Here is an 18,267-nt window from a genome sequence, read left to right as displayed (position 1 = left end):
GTAACAAAAGTTTCATAATGAAAGGTGTTAGGCAAGGAGACACGATCTCCCCAGTACTATTCACAGCTTGCTTAGAGGAAGTATTCAGTGACTTGGAATGGGAGCAGTTAGGGATAAGGGTAGATGGAGAATACCTCAGTCGTCTGCGATTCGCTGATGACATCGCCTTCCTAAGTAACTCGGGGGATGAACTGCAAATAATGATTGATGACCTATACAGGAAAAGTAGAAAGGTAAGCTTAAAAATCAATATGCAGAAGACTAAAGTAATGTTTAACAGCTTCGGGAAGGGTCAGCAGTTTACGTTAAGTAGCGAAGCACTGGAAGTAGTAGGCGAATATGTCTACTTAGGACAGGTAGTAACCGCAGATCCGGACCATGAAAAGGAAATAACAAGAAGAATAAGATTGGGATGGAGCGCATTTGGCAAGCACTCGCAGATTATAACTAGCGGCTTACCGGTATCGCTCAAGAGGAAAGTATACAACAGTTGCATCTTACCTGTACTTACGTATGGGGCTGAAACGTGGAGGCTAACCAAGAGAGTTCTACTTAAGTTGAGGACAACCCAGAGGGCTATGGAACGAAAAATGGTAAGGGTGACATTAAGAGATAAGAAGCGTGCAGAGTAGGTCAGAGAACTAACTCAAGTTACTGACATTCTAGTGGCAATTAAGAAGAAATGGGAATGGGCAGGACATTTAGTGCGAAGAGAGGATAACCGATGGAAGTTGGTGCAGGCGCAATCACTGTTCCTGAAGCTCTGGGGTTTAGAGATAACAGTGGCCGGGTGAATAAACCGGCGGTGGAAACTAGCAAAAAACGACTGGAAGATTGGTGGCTTAAAAGCAGACCATAGTGTTAGTAATGTAGGAACAAAATGTAATCAATAGAATGATGGTTTAGTTAACCATTCTAAATGAATAAGTAAAATATAGGGAGAAAAATGATCATGATAGCTACTGCTACCACCCCGTTTCGAAGGGGACGCTCCTATATTGCATCCATCCATCCATCGTCGCTTAGGGTAACAAACTGGATTCCAAGGGAAGGAAAGCGTAGCAGGAGGTGGCACAAAGTTATAGGTGGGCGGATGAGGTTAAGAAGTTCGCAGGGGTCAAGTGGATGCAGCTATCACAGAACCGGGTTAACGGGAGAAATATGGGAGAGGCCTTCGCCCTGCAGTGGGTATAGTCAGGCGGGTGATGATGATGAACACGAGTAAACCACAATAATCGCCGAAGAATGCAATCCTGTGCTGTTAGCCTCGTTCAGTAGAATGCGTTATATTAGCACGGCGGGCACGCCTTTCATGTCCCAGGCATGTAGCTGCAGTTCACACCTTCAGGTACCACATATGTTTCCGCATTATGTTTATAGGGGCCTGTTCCCGCCAGCATATATATTTTTTGTGTGAGAGGAGGATTGCGTAGTCTGCGAAGTGAAAATGGAAAGGGTACCTTTTAGCAAATCTCTGGCACGAGTGCGCTTTACGTTTTCGATTATTCAGACTCTACTTGGGTTCGCTGTGCTTGCTTCTTTCGTGTTGGTTTGCTAGTGGCAACATTGTGATGCTTTCTGCTTTTCTATTTGCGTGATGTTTATTGACTTTGGCGCAAGGCTGCGACCCGGAGATCTCTGATCAACTTCTGCCTCGGTTTTATTTGGGCGAAAGACGAAAGCGCATTTCATGGTGTCAATACACGTGACTGATAACGTGTGGTTAAAATTGGAGAGCTTTGTTCGACGTTTTCTGGACATTGAGACAGGTACTGATATAGCCGTTCGCTAGCATTTGAAAAATCGACAAGACATCTATTAGTCCACGCCCTATGAACCACTAATGCGGCGGCGGTGTCGCATGTCGTCGGCTTCAGCAAAAGCTTCTCCAATTGTTCACAGAGAAAGGCTAGTGCTAGACTGACCGAGAACTTCGACCACCAATTCTCGCTGTATAAACCACCCAAGACTTGGCGGCACGGTGGTGCAGCGTGTCGACCACAGAAGTAGCAGGAGCAACAGCATCACCATTTTGTTCAAGGAGGGAGGGCGCACTAGATAGTTGTCCGACGAGTAAGCGCAGCTGTGTCGCTTACAGCGCCCGCAGCAATACCAGCGTGTTGGCGCTCTTGGAAGGACACCTAGTGTACGCCTCGACATTCCGGCGAAAAGAATAAGCCGTGCGTGTGGTGCGCTTTTTCCGAACTTGAAGAATACACCAGACTTTCCTACGAGCCTATCATCACTGTTCCCGAATTAGCATGTCGCAGGTGGACTAGAAATGCGTCGGGATGTCCCTAGTGAGACACCGTGCCACTGTCATTATCATTGCACGATTGTAATTATTACTAATTACAGCGTCAATGTCATCGCTACTGTCATTCTCACAATAGAGAAGGAGAATTATGATGTGCGTTTCACGGTCACCGTTTTTTCTTTTTCAAATTGGCAAACCACCCGTTTCTTGTAGCTGTGCTCATTAGGAGTCCGCCGTATTCAGAAACGGGCCTTATACTGATGCAAAAAGTGCTACTTTCATAAGTATACGGCAAGTATAAGATTGAGGCAAAGACGAAGTGCGTTTCAAAAACTTGCCTTAATGCACCAAAAGTAAGCCTTATGAAAGTTTCACTTATCGCAATGGAAAAAAGTCTGGGAACGAGGCTAGAAACAATTTTTCACAATAAATTGCAAGTTTTTTCGCAAACACCTTTTAGCGACTGCAAACGTGAAATACATTTTGATTATTGCATTCATTGAAGCTTAACGCCAAATTGGAAACCGCAAACACTATATTTAGCCAACTGTCGTCCACAGTCTGGCCACCCTTTTTGCCTTCTTTCGCCGTTGTTGTGTTTTGTTGTTCCTGTTCTTGCTTTTTGGTCGTTTTTCGCACGTGCTTTTGATCTGAAGCTTTTGTTTTTCTTCTTCCTCCTGAAGTCAAGTGATTTCGCTGCTTTGGTATTTGTTTTTATATGCATATATCGCAGCCTGTCTAGTTTATTTTTGTAACAATGACATCGGAAAGGAAGAAGATTAATTTCACCGAGGAAGAGAGAGCGGTACTTATTGACCTGGTGAACAAAAGAAAAGCCATATTTGAGAACAAGCGTACGGACGCAGTGTCCGTAAGTCAAAAGAAGAAAGCGTGGGAGGCGATAGCGCTCGAATTCAATAGCCGACACGGTGTGCGGCCTCGCAACAGCCAGCAGCTCCGCAAATGCTGGGAGAATCTCAAGGAAAAGTGGCGTCGAAGTAAGGCAACGGAAACGAAGGAGTTGTTCCGCACAGGTAAGCTGCCTTCTCTTATCGTATGCAATTATCGCTACTGCACAAAGATTCGATAACGGCTGCGCATTTGTTGAGCGCGAAGTTACTGTCGAGTGCAGTTGTCAAGAAAAATGTATCCATGAAATTTGCTCTCTCGTTTTCAGGCGGCGGCTCAGCACCACAGTCAACACTGACGGAGGAGCTGGAAAGGGTCGGCGCGGTGGCTTCGCACATGTCTGTGCGTCTAGATAATACATACGACAGCGACCGCGCGCGGCACAGCGGGGCGATCGCAGCCTCCGCCGACGAGTGCACAGCAGCTGTGGCGCGGCTTTTGGCGCCAATGCAAACTGGAGCAGTCTCTACATTCAGTGCAAATGAAGGTAAGGGTATCTCTTCACTGCGCTTTATGCGAGCTTTGCACTGTTTTACAATAGGTATGCCTGGCTGACGAAATGAAAACGTGATATTAAACCAACAGCGAGAGTGTTTTGTCAGTACATTGTGTACCTGTCCCATACCAAAGTCGGTAGTAAAAAAAAAAAAAAAAAAAAAGAATGCAGCCTTCATTAAATTTTTGCACCACTGTTGTGGAACGTGAGAGTGACTCGAGAAGTGAACAACTTCAGGGTGACAGCCAAACTCGTAGTAGTTGGTGGCTTTTACTTTTTTTTCTCAAACAATATCAAAGCCTGACAATAAAAAAAAATTAACATGAGGGAAAGGTAGCACAGTTGCCGGCAAAGGTGGTATCTTTCTCAGCCCGAGTTCGAGACCCACTGGCAGCTAGACTTTTTTTTTGCTTGTTTTTCTCGAAAGAAGCTTGAAAGCCACTGTGGCGAAAATCAATAAATGTGAAGAGTATTGCTTCTTTATGACAGACTTCAGGCAGCACAAACACGCTTTTATTTCAAGGTAACATACATAATGGGTACACAGCAGTAAACTCGTTTCAGACAGCATGGGGGAAGAATTGATTTATCATTGTCAACTGTGCAGGCAGCATATGATTGCATTGTTTTAATTCATTATCAGTGAATAATGTTCAATTTCTTATACATGGACTAGAATGAGAAAAATAAAATGTCGCACTATGGCAGTATTTACATACGCAGTGGTCATGCATCTACATACAACATGTAAGTGCACTAAACTAGACCCATAAACACAGAATTGTTGGAGCTGAGAACAAATATATTGGCTAAGTCCTGTCAGAGTTAAAACCACAGACGAGAAAAAGCTTCTCAGATGTCTTTGTCATTCTGCCTTTTAATATGAATTCTGATCTTTAATGGGATGCTTCTACATATACTTGCTAATACATAGTTGCTTTAACATGTTAATAATGTAATGACTAACTAAAGGTGTATTGCAGACTAAAGTAAATAGTGCATTTGTATGAATATACCTTAATAATGCGTGAAAGATAACCATGGGACAGATGGGGCCTTTGACACATCTATGCAGACCCAGTGCTTAAAAAGATAGAAATGACCGATGCTGCCAGTGCAGGTTTCTCCATGGCCAGTCTGTCATGGCACAGTCTACCATGTGATACTGTGTTTTTGATATCACTGAAGGTTAGCCCTAACAAAAAAGGACTCCTCATGACTCCTCAAAGTGCTCACAGCAAGATTTGTCCTTTCCAGATGCCAGTGAACTGCTTTATGAGGCTGATACCGACATCTGGCCCAGCAGCGAAGGCCAAGACGATGAATCAGTGCCAACACTGCGGCAGCCATCTCCGCAACCACCTGCTCGAGCCTCAGGGACAGAGCAGAACGGTGGCTCAAACACCTTGAACTCCAGCCAGCAGAACGGTGGCTCAACCACCAAGAACAGCAGCGCAGCCCCGCAGCCTAGAGGGAATCGACGGCGCACAGCTATTGAGGAAGAGCTCGAAGCAAGGCTTCAAGCTGTGTCGGAAGAAAAAAACCAGAGGAAGAAAGAACACCTTCTCCGCATGCGTTTAATGCGTGCTGAGAGGAAAGAGAAAAAAGTACTTAACATGCAAAAGCTGCAAAATGCACAGCAAAAAGCTGCCATTTTGCAGCTGCAATTTCAGTTGCTACAAAAGCAAGTGCAGTAAATCAGCTTTGCAGCAAATATCAAGTTTTGTCTATTTCATCAAAATACATCTCGGTTCTGTGGCAGCACGCACTAATGCTGACAGCTAACCATATGCATTTTTCAGCCTCACAGTTTGTTGGAAGCCGCTGTCATGAGTACATCGCAATAATGCACATTGGGCAATGACACCTTCTGATGCTTCAGGAGGTTAGCATACGCATGTAGCATGCGTATGCTAACCGTATGCGTATAAGCATGTAACATCTACTAAATCCAAAGAATCACTAAATGAAAAACTTTACTGCAAGTTTTTTTTATAGATATATACTGGAAACCAAATAACCATTCTCCACTCCGTTATATTGGAAAGGCTATAATATACATAAAGTTACTTTCGAGTTTTTTATGACGGTCTCTTTTCATAAGGAGTTTCTTCCTTTTGTAACAATACTGATTGCCTGAGGACATCAGTAGGGTATGAGATGAAGGATGAGTAAATGATTAAATGAATGGAAAAGGTTGGCTGTTATGTTGGAAAGGCTGTAGTATACATAAAATTGTAAAATTTTGTGATGGTCTCTTTTCATAATGAGCGTGACCTAGTGAATACAGACGATATACAGCCAACAATGCTCCTTGCCATACATGTACCTTAGCCCTGTATGATTAGTGGCACAAACTTCTGTGAACTCTGTGAAAATGTGAACTCTTGTTTGAAACTTGGTTATCTTAAGTCGAGCTATAATTTCTAAATTTGCAGGTGTGTGAGGCGTCTGCTTAGCCAAAAACAAAGTGAAAATACTGTTGTCGACGTCTAGTGTTTGCTTGTGAAACACTGGTGCCCTTGCTGTAGGCCCATTTCCAGTCTACTTTGAGGGCAAGCGGCACACCTCGACACGGTTAATAGCAACAAGCCACTCTGAACACAGAAAATGTGTCACATCATCTTTATCAATTGCAATCATAATGGTACTGTGTCATGTGAACTCTTGTTTGCAACTTGGTTATCTCAAGTCGAGCTATAATTTCTAAATTTACAGGTGTGTGAGGCGTCTGCTTAGCCAAAAACAAAGTGAAAATACTGTTGTCGACGTCTAGTGTTTGCTTGTGAAACACTGGTGCCCTTGCTGTAGGCCCATTTCCAGTCTACTTTGAGGGCAAGCGGCACACCTCGACACGGTTAATAGCAACAAGCCACTCTGAACACAGAAAATGTGTCACATCATCTTTATCAATTGCAATCATAATGGTACTGTGTCATGTGAACTCTTGTTTGCAACTTGGTTATCTCAAGTCGAGCTATAATTTCTAAATTTACAGGTGTGTGAGGCGTCTGGTTAGCCACCAACAAAGTGAAAATACTGTTGTCGACGTCTAGTGTTTGCTTGTGAAACCCTGGTGCCCTTGCTGTAGGCCCATTTCCAGTCTACTTTGAGGGCAAGCGGCACACCTCGACACGGTTAATAGCAACAAGCCACTCTGAACACAGAAAATGTGTCACATCATCTTTATCAATTGCAATCATAATGGTACTGTGTCATGTGAACTCTTGTTTGCAACTTGGTTATCTCAAGTCGAGCTATAATTTCTAAATTTACAGGTGTGTGAGGCGTCTGGTTAGCCACCAACAAAGTGAAAATACTGTTGTCGACGTCTAGTGTTTGCTTGTGAAACACTGGTGCCCTTGCTGTAGGCCCATTTCCAGTCTACTTTGAGGGAAAGCGGCACACCTCGACACGGTTAATAGCAACAAGCCACTCTGAACACAGAAAATGTGTGACATCATCTTTATCAATTGTAATCATAATGGTACTGTGTCATGTGAACTCTTGTTTGCAGCTTGGTTATCTCAAGTCGAGCTAAATTTCTAAATTTGCAGGTGTGTGAGGCGTCTGGTTAGCCAAAAACAAAGTGAAAATACTGTTGTCGACGTCTAGTGTTTGCTTGTGAAACACTGGTGCCCTTGCTGTAGGCCCATTTCCAGTCTACTTTGAGGGCAAGCGGCACACCTCGGCACAGTTAATAGCAACAAGCCACTCTGAACACAGAAAATGTGTGACATCATCTTTATCAATTGTAATCATAATGGTACTGTGTCATGTGAACTCTTGTTTGCAACTTGGTTATCTCAAGTCGAGCTATAATTTCTAAATTTACAGGTGTGTGAGGCGTCTCGTTAGCCAAAAACAAAGTGAAAATACTGCCGTCGACGTCCAGCGGTTGCAAGGAATTATCAGTTCAGTTCAGGCGTTCAGTCGTGTCCGACTCTTCGTGACCCTATGGACCATGTCACGCCACGCTTTCCGGTCTCTCACTATCTTCTTAACATCACATAGCTTCATCTGCAATGCCTCGAGAATGCCATCTAACCATCGCGGAATTATACATGCACCATTGAGAGAACCTTCGGGGTATGGAAGAGAAGGTTTCCATGCCTCGATATGACGCTGCAGATTAAAACCGGTATGCAAGGAATTATACATTGTGACAAATTCGCCAGAGGCAACAAGGACGATCTAGAACAGTGTGAAACCAGTCAAGCATGGCTACAATTGTTCACGATAAATTTGTGCACAAGACGCCATCAAAGCGAAATATATGCAGGAACAAGAAAATTATGATGGAAAATATTTTCCATCATGAATGTTAACCAACTCGCCCAACTTTCGGCATTACTTAGCAAGAAAATTAGTTGCTTCACGGCCAATGAAGGCAGAAATACAACAAGGAAGTATGATGCTTATGGTGTTTTATTCATGTTGGCATACTGTGCAATGTTAGAGAGCCATAGGTGGTTTAAATTTCTGGATATCCAGGAAATAAAGAAAGGTAGAGCAGCGACTAACCAAAAGCTTGATGCAATTGACAAAAAGTTGGAGGGCTTCGGTATGCTTGAGAAACAAGTCGACGAGAGCAATGAAAAAATGGCTGCACTAGTTCTCGGCATCTGTGTTCCTCAAAACCTGAGTTGCTTTAGGGCAATGCAAACCAAACCAAATGCATTAATAAATCCCCAGGTGGTCTAACTTCACCAGAAGACTTCTAACATTGGCATAAAAAAAAAATTGAAATACCAAGCAAATTATAAAACTGAATAATATTCAAAGCAGGACATTGGAATATTGTAATGATGCGGGGGTACAGAGGTTATTATGCATTAGGGATATAAGAGCAAACGTATAAAATTTCTTCTTTACACATCCTGTCGCAAAACAGCTAATCAGTGTAAAGGAACTTCATGGTTGGCAGAAAGAAAGCATAAATATGCTGTCATCACACATGCAAGGAACACAAAAGATTCAATCAAGAGCTTCAGTTCAGTGATGAGATTGTGTTCCTTCCGTATATGACGGCTGTATGTTGGTGCGTTCTATCTGCAAATAAAGCAGCTGTGAGCTGCTCAGTCGTGTCTTCCTCCTGCCTGTGTTTCCCACCTTTAATCAAAGATAAAGGATATGGGTCTAGCATATTGATGCCGCTCAGTGAAAATACTGCGCAATAATCCTTTCTCTGATTCTGAAACCACTTGTTGTATCCACCAGTGGCACCAAGGGGGACGGCTGAGCTCCTCCAGAGTTAGAAATAGGCGGAGTATTGTCACGAGTGGCATCATACTGCGCAGCTGGGGGGTTGGGGTCTTTGAGCAGCCTGCCCAGGTTGTGCAGTGCTGCACATGCTGTGATCACTATAGGCACTGTAGCTGTTTTAATCTGCAGCGTCATATCGAGGCATGGAAACCTTCTCTTCCATACCCCGAAGGTTCTCTCAATGGTGCAGCGTGTCCGTGTTTGTGACTTGTTGTACCTGCAGAAAAATAAAAGTTTTTCTTTATTGAGCCACTGCACTTGCCTTTGTTAAAGCTACAGCTTCAACTTACTTGTGCTGTGGACTCCCTTGTTGCACGTCATCTCTCAAAGGTGTCATCAGGTAGTGCCTGCACGCATCACCAAGGAGGACACCAGGAATATTGCCCTGCTCGTACAGGACCATGGCTCGACTGTTATCGAAAATACGGCTGTCATGAGCCGAACCAGGCCAGCTGGCTACCAGGTCCAAAAATTGGAGGTTGGGCCCTGTTATTGCCTGCAAGAAGAAGTAAACTGGCTCTTGCAACGTGTACTCCACTCGCATTGCTGCCAGTAATTATGGCCTATATACGAGAACAGTAGTGGTCAGATGAATAAAAATTAAGGCTACTTGCGTAGTGCAAACGTTTGCACACTAGCCCAAGTACTGCCTGTTTTAAGAGATTTATATACATTTTAAGTCACTGCACAAAAATGTGACAACGACACGGGAAATTCGTATAGTACTGTTTTGTTATAACGATGTCTACTGACACGAACTGTGAACAGCCTGTTGTATTGCTGAAAGCATGCACAACATATGAAAACCAAGAAAATACGGCAATAAGTTAAATTTTGTATGTGAAACAGTGAAAATTAATGATTACTTTATTTATTGCCAGGCAGTTATGGTGAAAACAGTTAGCTATGCTTAAAATCATGAATTATGCTTGCATACTATAGTTCACAGCTATCACCCCTACTTTTCTGCAATTACTGTAAAATTCGTTGCTTTTGGCACAGTCAACAAAATGAAAAGCTGGCTTCTCCTACCGGCTCGCAAGCCTCTTTAAAGTTGGTTTATAGCTACCATGAACGTATCGAAAAACAACGGTACATTTCGCACTCTTTTCATATCTTGGTAATGAATGAAGCATGAAGTTCCTTCAGAGCTATCAAAAAATATTGCGTTTTTTTTTTTTTTTTCCTCGATTCGCTGAAATTTAATATTTTCGCTGGAGACATACCTGTACATTGATGGAAAAGTAGCCTTTCCTGTTCCGAAACACTTCCGCATCTTCGTCTCCCGGGCTTTTTATCGGGATGTGGGTGCCGTCAATGCACCCGGTGACACCGGGAAAGTTTGCCACTGCATAAAACTGCTGCATTACCGCCGGGGCTTCGGTGGCGCTTGGCAGCTTGACGAGCGTCGGGAACAAAGTGCCGGCGATCATAGACGAAATCCGTGCTATTATGCGGGACACTGTTGGTTGCGACACATTCACAAGGTCAGCGGTGACAACCTGGAAGATTCCAGCTCCGTAGAACCGCAGGGCCACAAGTAATTGCAGCAGCGGCGGCACGGGGAGACCGCGTTCGTCGCTGTTGGCGCGAAGGGGAAGCCTTCCAAGCAGCTCCAGTACCGCTTCCTTGGAAAAGCGGTACCTGCTAAGGAATTCGGTGTCGTTGTATACCTCCATTGGGTTCTGCCGATCCCTGAGCACTGGCCGCTGTGCGCGTGCGTACCTGTACGCTCTGTCTTCGGCGATTTCAGTTGCGCGAGCGCAGTAGTCGACGAAATCGGAAAAGCAGCGGTAGGAGTGGGGCCATTTTGAATGCGAAAAAGCTGCACTTAAGCTAGGTAGGGAGCTACTTTTGGAAAGTTAACTTTTGGGGCCGATAAGTGCGGTTTCAAGTGTGGCTTAAGTGCAAGTGTTGTTCATGAAACGCGTTAAGTGCCGATGAGTCACTTAACTTGTAAGTTAAGTTTAAGTTTAGTTCTTGAATACGGCGTGCCTTACTTATTCGCACTGACTAGGCAGGCTCGTGAGAGGCCTTTATGGGGATTCCTTAAGGAGGTTGCTGACATTTTCAATTTTCTCACCGTGCGTTTCTCTGTAGATTACCTGTATAGCCTCCCGAGTAAGCAAATGACCCAGTTTCTCATTCAGGCTTTGTTTCCTACACCATTGTATCGGCAGCCTTATCTGGTGTTTTTGGACACCACTGCTCTAAAGCGTGTTATGCAAATGTGAATTCAGGCAGCTGCAAAAACGTTCTTTTTTAAACTACACACAGCGACATTGCCTGTCAAGACATTTCTTCATGATAAGGAGATGTTTGTGCCTTAGACGGTGAATTGCCGTCTCTGTAACGTGCCTGAGACAACTGATCATTGGTTTATTCTGTGCCGTGATACTATGTTCTTTTGCAACATACTACAAAGAACTCTTAAAGAGGACGTTCAAATTACACCATATACTATTAGATTTTTGCCTGCTGACAAAAACTCTGTCGTGCCTTACGATCTATTTGTGTTGATGGGACTGTTCAGTCTTTGAAAAAGCCGTGTGATGGGCAGGCATGCCGAGCCACCAAGATCGTCCAAATCTGTGCTTCAGGAGCAGTGTGCTTTGGTGAGGAGTGCATATGCTGCACGCGAAGAACCTCCAAACTGAATGCCGCATCTAGATGCATGTGTTTGCCTCCTAGAATTTTTATGTTTTGATGATGGTGCATTGTCGGGCTACGGATATGGTGGGATCGTATTAAGCAGCCCGGTAACTTTAAACATGGACAAGTTTAAGGAAGCGGAGTTTTTCCTTTTTTTTTTTTTTTTTTTTTTTTTTTTTACGGAAGTTTTCCCATGCAATAAAGAAAAACCTCCCGGACGTGGCGCAGTTCGTTAAAGCGCTCGGCTGGGGATCCGAGGAATGGGCGTTCGATTCCCGGTGGAGACGTGATTTTTAATTTTATGTTGACGTCATCAGGGTGATCGTAAATTGACACATCAACGCACAGATTCCATTCACAGTTCTCGGGCACAGCTCTTGCGCACGGGATTTCGTTCCATGAGACCAGAAAGTACCCGCCAGGCACATTTTGTATCGAACTGCCTATCGGGTGCTCTCTCGCGGTTTTCTGAGAGTTACGCCAGGGATCCCTGAATAACCAAGAAAAGCTGAGAATATATGGCAACTCTCGGAGCGAGCAGGATCAATGGACTAACGACAACTAGAGTTGTCGACAGCTTCGGGGCAAATGAGATCAAGGTTATTGCGCTGAGACGTGTTGTGAGGCCGTAATGGAAGTAAGCAGCTGCGATGAGCTCTGCCCAAAACACTTCGCATGAAAAGTAAAATAAAAAAAAAGAAAAAAAAAGCTGTGAAATGGCTGACACCAAAGTGCAAAAGATTGTTCTGCAGAAGGTTCCGTTTCGGTGCGTTCCTTTGTGTGCGAAAACAAGATAAAAAATCAGATAAAGGTGCCGCGAAAGGTGACTTTGGCAAGGAGCTTTGATGGGCAATGAAAATCGGAACGTGGCATACACGTAGACGTCGTGTTTTCATGGCGTGTTACGTATCGGCTGTATTACCGACATGTAATCTTCAGCGGTATATATGCACATGTCAAGTAAGTGAATCGAATGTAACAGACTCATAATCGTATTCACATTAGGGGCTCAAAATTGGATTTGTTTCAGAAACTACACGCCTTTTATCTCCCCTTGCATATATGCCACATATTTTAATATAGCAATAAGACCAAAGTATACAAACATAATGCCCCACGCTTCAGAGTAGGCGACGACACACAGGAGAGGCACACAATGCACGCATCCACATAAACAAGGACAATACTGCCCTTATACACATAGGATGGTAATATATATATATATATATATATATATATATATATATATATATATATATATATATATATATATATATATATATATATATATATATAAACATAAGCGAGCGGTTATATATTCATAGAAGTGTCAGTGATAAAACGCCTGTTTTTATCCTTTGGCTTTATCTGCTTATGAAGTACAAAAAAAAAAGCAGAAAAGCTTATTAGGAGCGCGAACACAAACCGTGCATTTCCTACGTGTGCATATGTTCATGGAGGGAAGGAGGTGTTTGCTTCAATGACAAAATATTTGAGGGGTTCACGAATGCTGAACGGAATGTCGAGCGATAGCCTTGTTTATATAAAGCACAAGGCTGATTTCAATGTTCATTTTATGGATTTCTTTGGATTAAACTGCCGCGATTTGTATGTCTATGAGTGAAATTTAATTTGGTCAAGAAAAAAGAAAGGTGCCGTATCTGTCATATTTCAGGGATGACACATGGGTCATGCCGTAAAAAAAAAAAAAAAAAAAAAAAAAAAAAGGAGGAGGAAAAAAGGGATTCAAACAAGAAAGAGAAAGAGCTGCTATAGTGCATTGCTACGGAAATTGGCGATGGTCCGCTTAATTTAGCGGCCACTGTCCGCACAGTGTGGCTGGCCCACTAAATTATAGCGCCCACTCGAGCCACTCATATTTCAGTTGGCACCACCCTAAGACAGGCGTTGGTTTGGAGGCTTCCTAGTGCGAACGCCGATGCTGATGATACAATGTCAATGCAGGTTGAAGATCTTCAGGTGGTCGAAATTATTCGAAGCCCTCGACTATGACAGCTCTCTCTTCTTTTACTACCTCCGTCCTCCTTTTCGCTTGTCCACCCAGAAGTGTGACAGATGCTGCTCCTTTTCTTTGTACCACCTTAAGAACGGCTTTCGTATAGGGGCTCCCTAGACTACCCTTTTCACTTCTCTAAACGGCAGCTGGCGGCGCACAATTCGTTTCAACCGAGGTCACGTGGCACGCGCTGCTGCTACGCGATCTATTTCTCAAGGTTAAATTTCAGAATAATGCGACCTTGAAGAATTCTAGCAGTAGAGTCAGCGCCCTAGAAGCAAAAAAGTGTCACGTAGATCTATGAAAATATTCGTTGCTTTGGCACAAGTGTTGAGCCAACCGCATAGGCGTTATAATAAAAAATATACGCTTCGTAACATGTCTAAAAATTGCATTCCAACAGCCTTAATTACGAAAGAAAAAGGTACTCTATATTATTCGATTTTGGTGACAACCTGGTCATTGTGTCAAACGTTTTCCACTATTTGTCCACATAAAATCAACAAGGACGATGAAAATGACAAATCGACCTTTCGCTGGTAAAACCGTTACTTGTAATGAAATGAGTAAAAAAATAGCGTAATCGCCGTCGTGTTTTTATTGTATGCTCTAAAGCATAAAAGCGCCCTATTCTTTAAAGGAAGACATATATAAGAGAAAATAATTACCTTCTTGAAGATGTATACGCAAAACGCTCCATATTTGGTGCTTAGGTGGTGTTTACAGATGAAGAATATGCGGCTTGGAGCTCGTACCGACGGTTCGCGCATGGGTGTAGAGTTGACCTTTTACTGGGTCTAATATCCGCTCTATTGGAATAAAAAGCTGCTCTATTTACTAATAGTAACACTCGTTTTATTGGCGTACATGGAAGAATGGAGCGCGTAGTGCAATATGCACCCAATGTAGTGCAGTGAGAACGAAGCGTGTGCTTACCGCTGCTGCTGGTATTTCGTAACACATTATCTAGAAGTTAAGTGGCTAGATCGAGCTTTCAGCGCCCACTCTATTGAGCCTTTCGTTTACCAGGCGCGACGCTCCGGACGCAGGACTTCGCCCAGGACCTCCGGCGATTCGTGGTGCTGAGCGTGGCGTTGTTGGTTGCGCTGGTGCTGCTGGTGCTGCTGGTGCTGCTGGCGCTGGTGCCGGCCGAAGTTCCTCTGAGTCGGTGGGCGCTACCCTTGGGCCTGGTGGGATGGTTGCTGTTGGCGGGCCCCACGCTCGCCTGGACGGTGGCCAAGGAGCACATCTCTCCCGTGGACCCGCTGGCGCCGGCCTTCGTAGCCGCCTTCTTGCTGCACGTTATGCTGCCGCTGCGGTCAATCACCGCGCTCCTCATGGGCCCGGGGACCTCGGCCGGATTGCTGGTCGCCACGGCGATGTTGGCGGACTGGGATACGCGCCACTTCGGATGCCAGGTCGGAGTCTATAGAACTCCTTTGGAGCCGATCGATCTCGAAAGTCAACTATTTTCATTCCTTCATTAGGCGCCCACCCTATAATATCCGTATGCAAGCTACGCTCGCGGGAAACAATTCGCATGGTAAAAACATTGGCACTTGTATGCGTCTTAGAACCATGCCCTAGATTGCGATGATCGAGCAGACCTTTAAACAAATATAAAAAAAACCTGGTCTTTTCTCTATACAAGCGTGGAGTGTTTTTCTCCGACGCATAGAATGGACCTTGCTTACGATGATGCAGCCGGTGCCGGAATGCCTCCGCTGAGGTCATTACCTATGCTGAACGGGTTTGCACGCCGCTCCAGTTATTTCCGGCTACGCCACTCGACTGTAGGCGCAGGGGGGAAGTGACGATAACCCTTGCACCTCGCCGCTGTCGAGCCTTAAGACTTTTGCGCCGTGCTGCTGTTTGGGGCAATAGCGAGTGGCCATGTGGAGTCGTGCGCACTCAGTGCTAACACTGGTTGCCACCGTGAGATAAACAAGGAAATTAGGAAAGCCTCGAATGGTTTCGCGATAGACAAAGTGCAAAAAGAAGGAAAAGGACGAAGGAAGGCAAGGGAAATCAGCTTAACTTACGTACTTCTTTCCGAAGTCAAATTTTCTCTGGCCGCAACGCATGATATAAACCTCGTTTACCATACAAAATGAAAATGTATGCTCAACACGCAAAAAGAAACCACATCACTCTAAGTGAGAATCTTATCGAAGCGTCCATTTAGGGGCAGCTTTTGAACGCAAATTGTTCTATAAGGCCCGAAAAATGAAAAGCGTGAAAATGCCGACACGAACCTCGGCTTCTCAAACTCTATATTTTCTTGTTGGTCATAGCTGCGCGTGGTACATTCTGGACGCGGGAAGCGGCATATAGTTGCCACTATCGATATGCCGTTTCGGAAACCACGTTCACCTTCAGTCGTCGCAACAAGTTCACGGCCACCTTGCTCACTCACTTTTGTGCGCAATGAATTGCACCTTTTTCTGAATGCTAATTTAATTCTAAAATCGGGAAGATATCCACTTTCCTATAACCTATTCACGTTGCTGTAAATAAGACATATCTCTACGATATATGCCTTTATTGCCTACTTGTTACTTAGTTATATAGAGTTTTGTGGCCCATATGCAACTGTGGCCACTATGGGCTAAACACAAGATTAGATACTCTGCTGTGCTGAGCGTCTAGATGTTAAAATGCCTATATTTAATTTAAAACACTGGCTTTATTCAGAAACGCAAATACAAGAGAAAAATCGATGAATGCTTGTTGGCCTAAAGACACAGCAGAAAGGAATGGAATGTGTTCATGGTGAAATACATTAAAATATTTGTTCCTAAGTTCCTCGAATTGTGAGCATGATATTGTCACGGACGAGGAAGAAGCGGGCAGGCGCATGCAGGCGCACTCGCGCTAGGCCCACCGCGATTCACTAAATCATCTCTCAGTCATCGGACATCATCTCTCTATTCTCTGTTCTTTGTGTTCATTGGCTTGCCGCACCGTAACATTTTGGTGGAGCGTGCGGGGTACGTTCATCTTACATCATCCTGGTCCGAAGCTTCTGCGCCCCACTGCTTCCGTCGTCGGCAGCTAATTCCTGGGACGCATCAGCTGGCTGCTTCCCAGCCTGCCCGACTCAGCCTGGCATCGCCGTTCTCCCCCTGCCCAGTCCCCAGACCTGACCACAAGACACGAAGCAAGATAAGTAGCCCGACCTTAAGACCTTACCGACCCGAAACGCTACCTGCGAAACACGAAATCTCAACCTTATAAATGCGGGTCATGGCATAAAATGCAGAAATGTTTCAAAGAATTCCAGTTCTCGGCTTGACCGAGTGGTTAGCGTGGTGAGCTAGTGATTGATATGTACCTTATAGAAGTTCGAAGCGCGCTTGGTGCTCTCATTTTTTTTTACTTTTTTAAGTTTTTTTATGTACCTAACTTTTTGATTTTTACTTTTTAATTTATATCCCCCGCCTTTTTTTTTTTTTCGGGCGAACGGCGGAGTTAAGCGCGGTTCACATGCAAGCGATTGAGCGAACTGAGCGAACAGCGGCGCGGCGCTGCGAAGCTTTTCGCGAGGCTTCGTTTCACACGCGCATCGCTGCGAAAACCAACGTTGCTAGTAAACAACGCACGCTCGCAGTTGGTTTCGGTGGCTTGCAAGCACTTGCAAGAACGAACAAGCTCAGTTTTAAATATGATTTCGTCACTTCTTCTAAACATTTGTATAAATAAATGCAAATCTTGCGTTCTAAGAATGAGATCATGATTACTTTTTATTGTTTATATAATTTTTTCCAGCACCACCAGCAGCACGCGAGGAAATAAACACAGCCTCATTTCCAGGGTTTCCCGCGCAAGTTTCGCACTGGTCACGTGGCAACGCGCGGCCGTCTCATTGGTTGACAAGCGGTGCTGCCGCTCGTTCGCGGCGATGGGATTCCAACTTTCCCGAACCTCGCCGCTCGCGCCGCAGAAGCTGCCCCCGCCGCTCCAAGCAGGTTTTTGCGCCGCCGCGGCAGAAATCGCTAGCGTTTTCGCTTGCATGTGAAACAGGCTTTATGCTCCGACGTTTTCGGCGCGCAGGCAAGCGCCGGTCGAAGTCGGATACGTCAAGACGGCGACATCGCATCAGGCACGAAACCGGCTCCCTACAGTGAAACCGGTTCCACCGCAGAGAGACGCCTGCAGCTGGACAGGCGCATGCGCAGAAGGCGAGAAGCAACGAGGGGAGAGGGTGCACGTGCGGCCTTCCCCGAGCAGCACCGAGCATAGAGTTCCTCACACTAACTAGAGGGAAAGCTGAGGGCGCTGCACTTCAGCCACCATGGGCGCGCTAAGAATCATGGGCCGGTGTGCTACTTGTTGCGGGACAGTCGGTGTTTCTCGGGTACGTGGAGTGGCGTTACTGCGATGTTTCTTTTTCGTCATCATCATCATTTGAAGGCGTGTACATAGACTGCGAAAGCCATAGTAGCGAAGGCGCAAAAGCACACGTCGCCAATAAATGGTTTGTTTCCCGAAATGCCACTACAAACTTCCTTAAGTGATGGCGCAACGATAAATATTTTCATAACTTTTTTTTTATTTCAAAGTTTGCCTATTAAGTGCGAAATATTGGTATTTGTGCTGCTCAAAACTAAGCCAATAGGAGAAAGAGCCATCGCTTATATTGGATAAATATCACACTGACATGCTGTTTCT

General features: G+C 44.7%; 1 protein-coding gene and 1 pseudogene across 1 annotated transcript; both read left to right on the top strand.

The window, feature by feature from the left end:
* LOC146202690 (uncharacterized) overlaps positions 1-18,267 on the top strand; it is a 303,761-nt pseudogene that overhangs the window by 37,626 nt on the left and 247,868 nt on the right.
* Positions 2,712-5,706, top strand: LOC146202691 (uncharacterized). The gene is made up of 3 exons (XM_084584907.1): positions 2,712-3,291; positions 3,435-3,653; positions 4,920-5,706. The coding sequence occupies exons 1-3, from the start codon at positions 3,015-3,017 to the stop codon at positions 5,357-5,359; spliced, it is 936 nt and encodes a 311-aa protein (XP_084441033.1). The 5' UTR covers positions 2,712-3,014; the 3' UTR covers positions 5,360-5,706.

This window comes from Amblyomma maculatum, chromosome 1 (genome assembly GCF_055883805.1).
Source record: "Amblyomma maculatum isolate TAMU_Amacu chromosome 1, ASM5588380v1, whole genome shotgun sequence".
NCBI classification, from domain to species: domain Eukaryota; kingdom Metazoa; phylum Arthropoda; class Arachnida; order Ixodida; family Ixodidae; genus Amblyomma; species Amblyomma maculatum.
Note: the sequence above shows the minus strand (reverse complement) of the source record. Positions and strands in the feature narration are given on the sequence as shown.

Excerpts from the sequence above, each read along its gene's own strand:
- LOC146202691 (XM_084584907.1), top strand. The coding sequence starts at position 3,015 with ATGACATCGGAAAGGAAGAAGATTAATTTCACCGAGGAAGAGAGAGCG. Across the intron at positions 3,292-3,434 it reads GAAGGAGTTGTTCCGCACAG|GCGGCGGCTCAGCACCACAG; the intron begins GTAAGCTGCCTT and ends TCTCGTTTTCAG. Across the intron at positions 3,654-4,919 it reads TACATTCAGTGCAAATGAAG|ATGCCAGTGAACTGCTTTAT; the intron begins GTAAGGGTATCT and ends TGTCCTTTCCAG.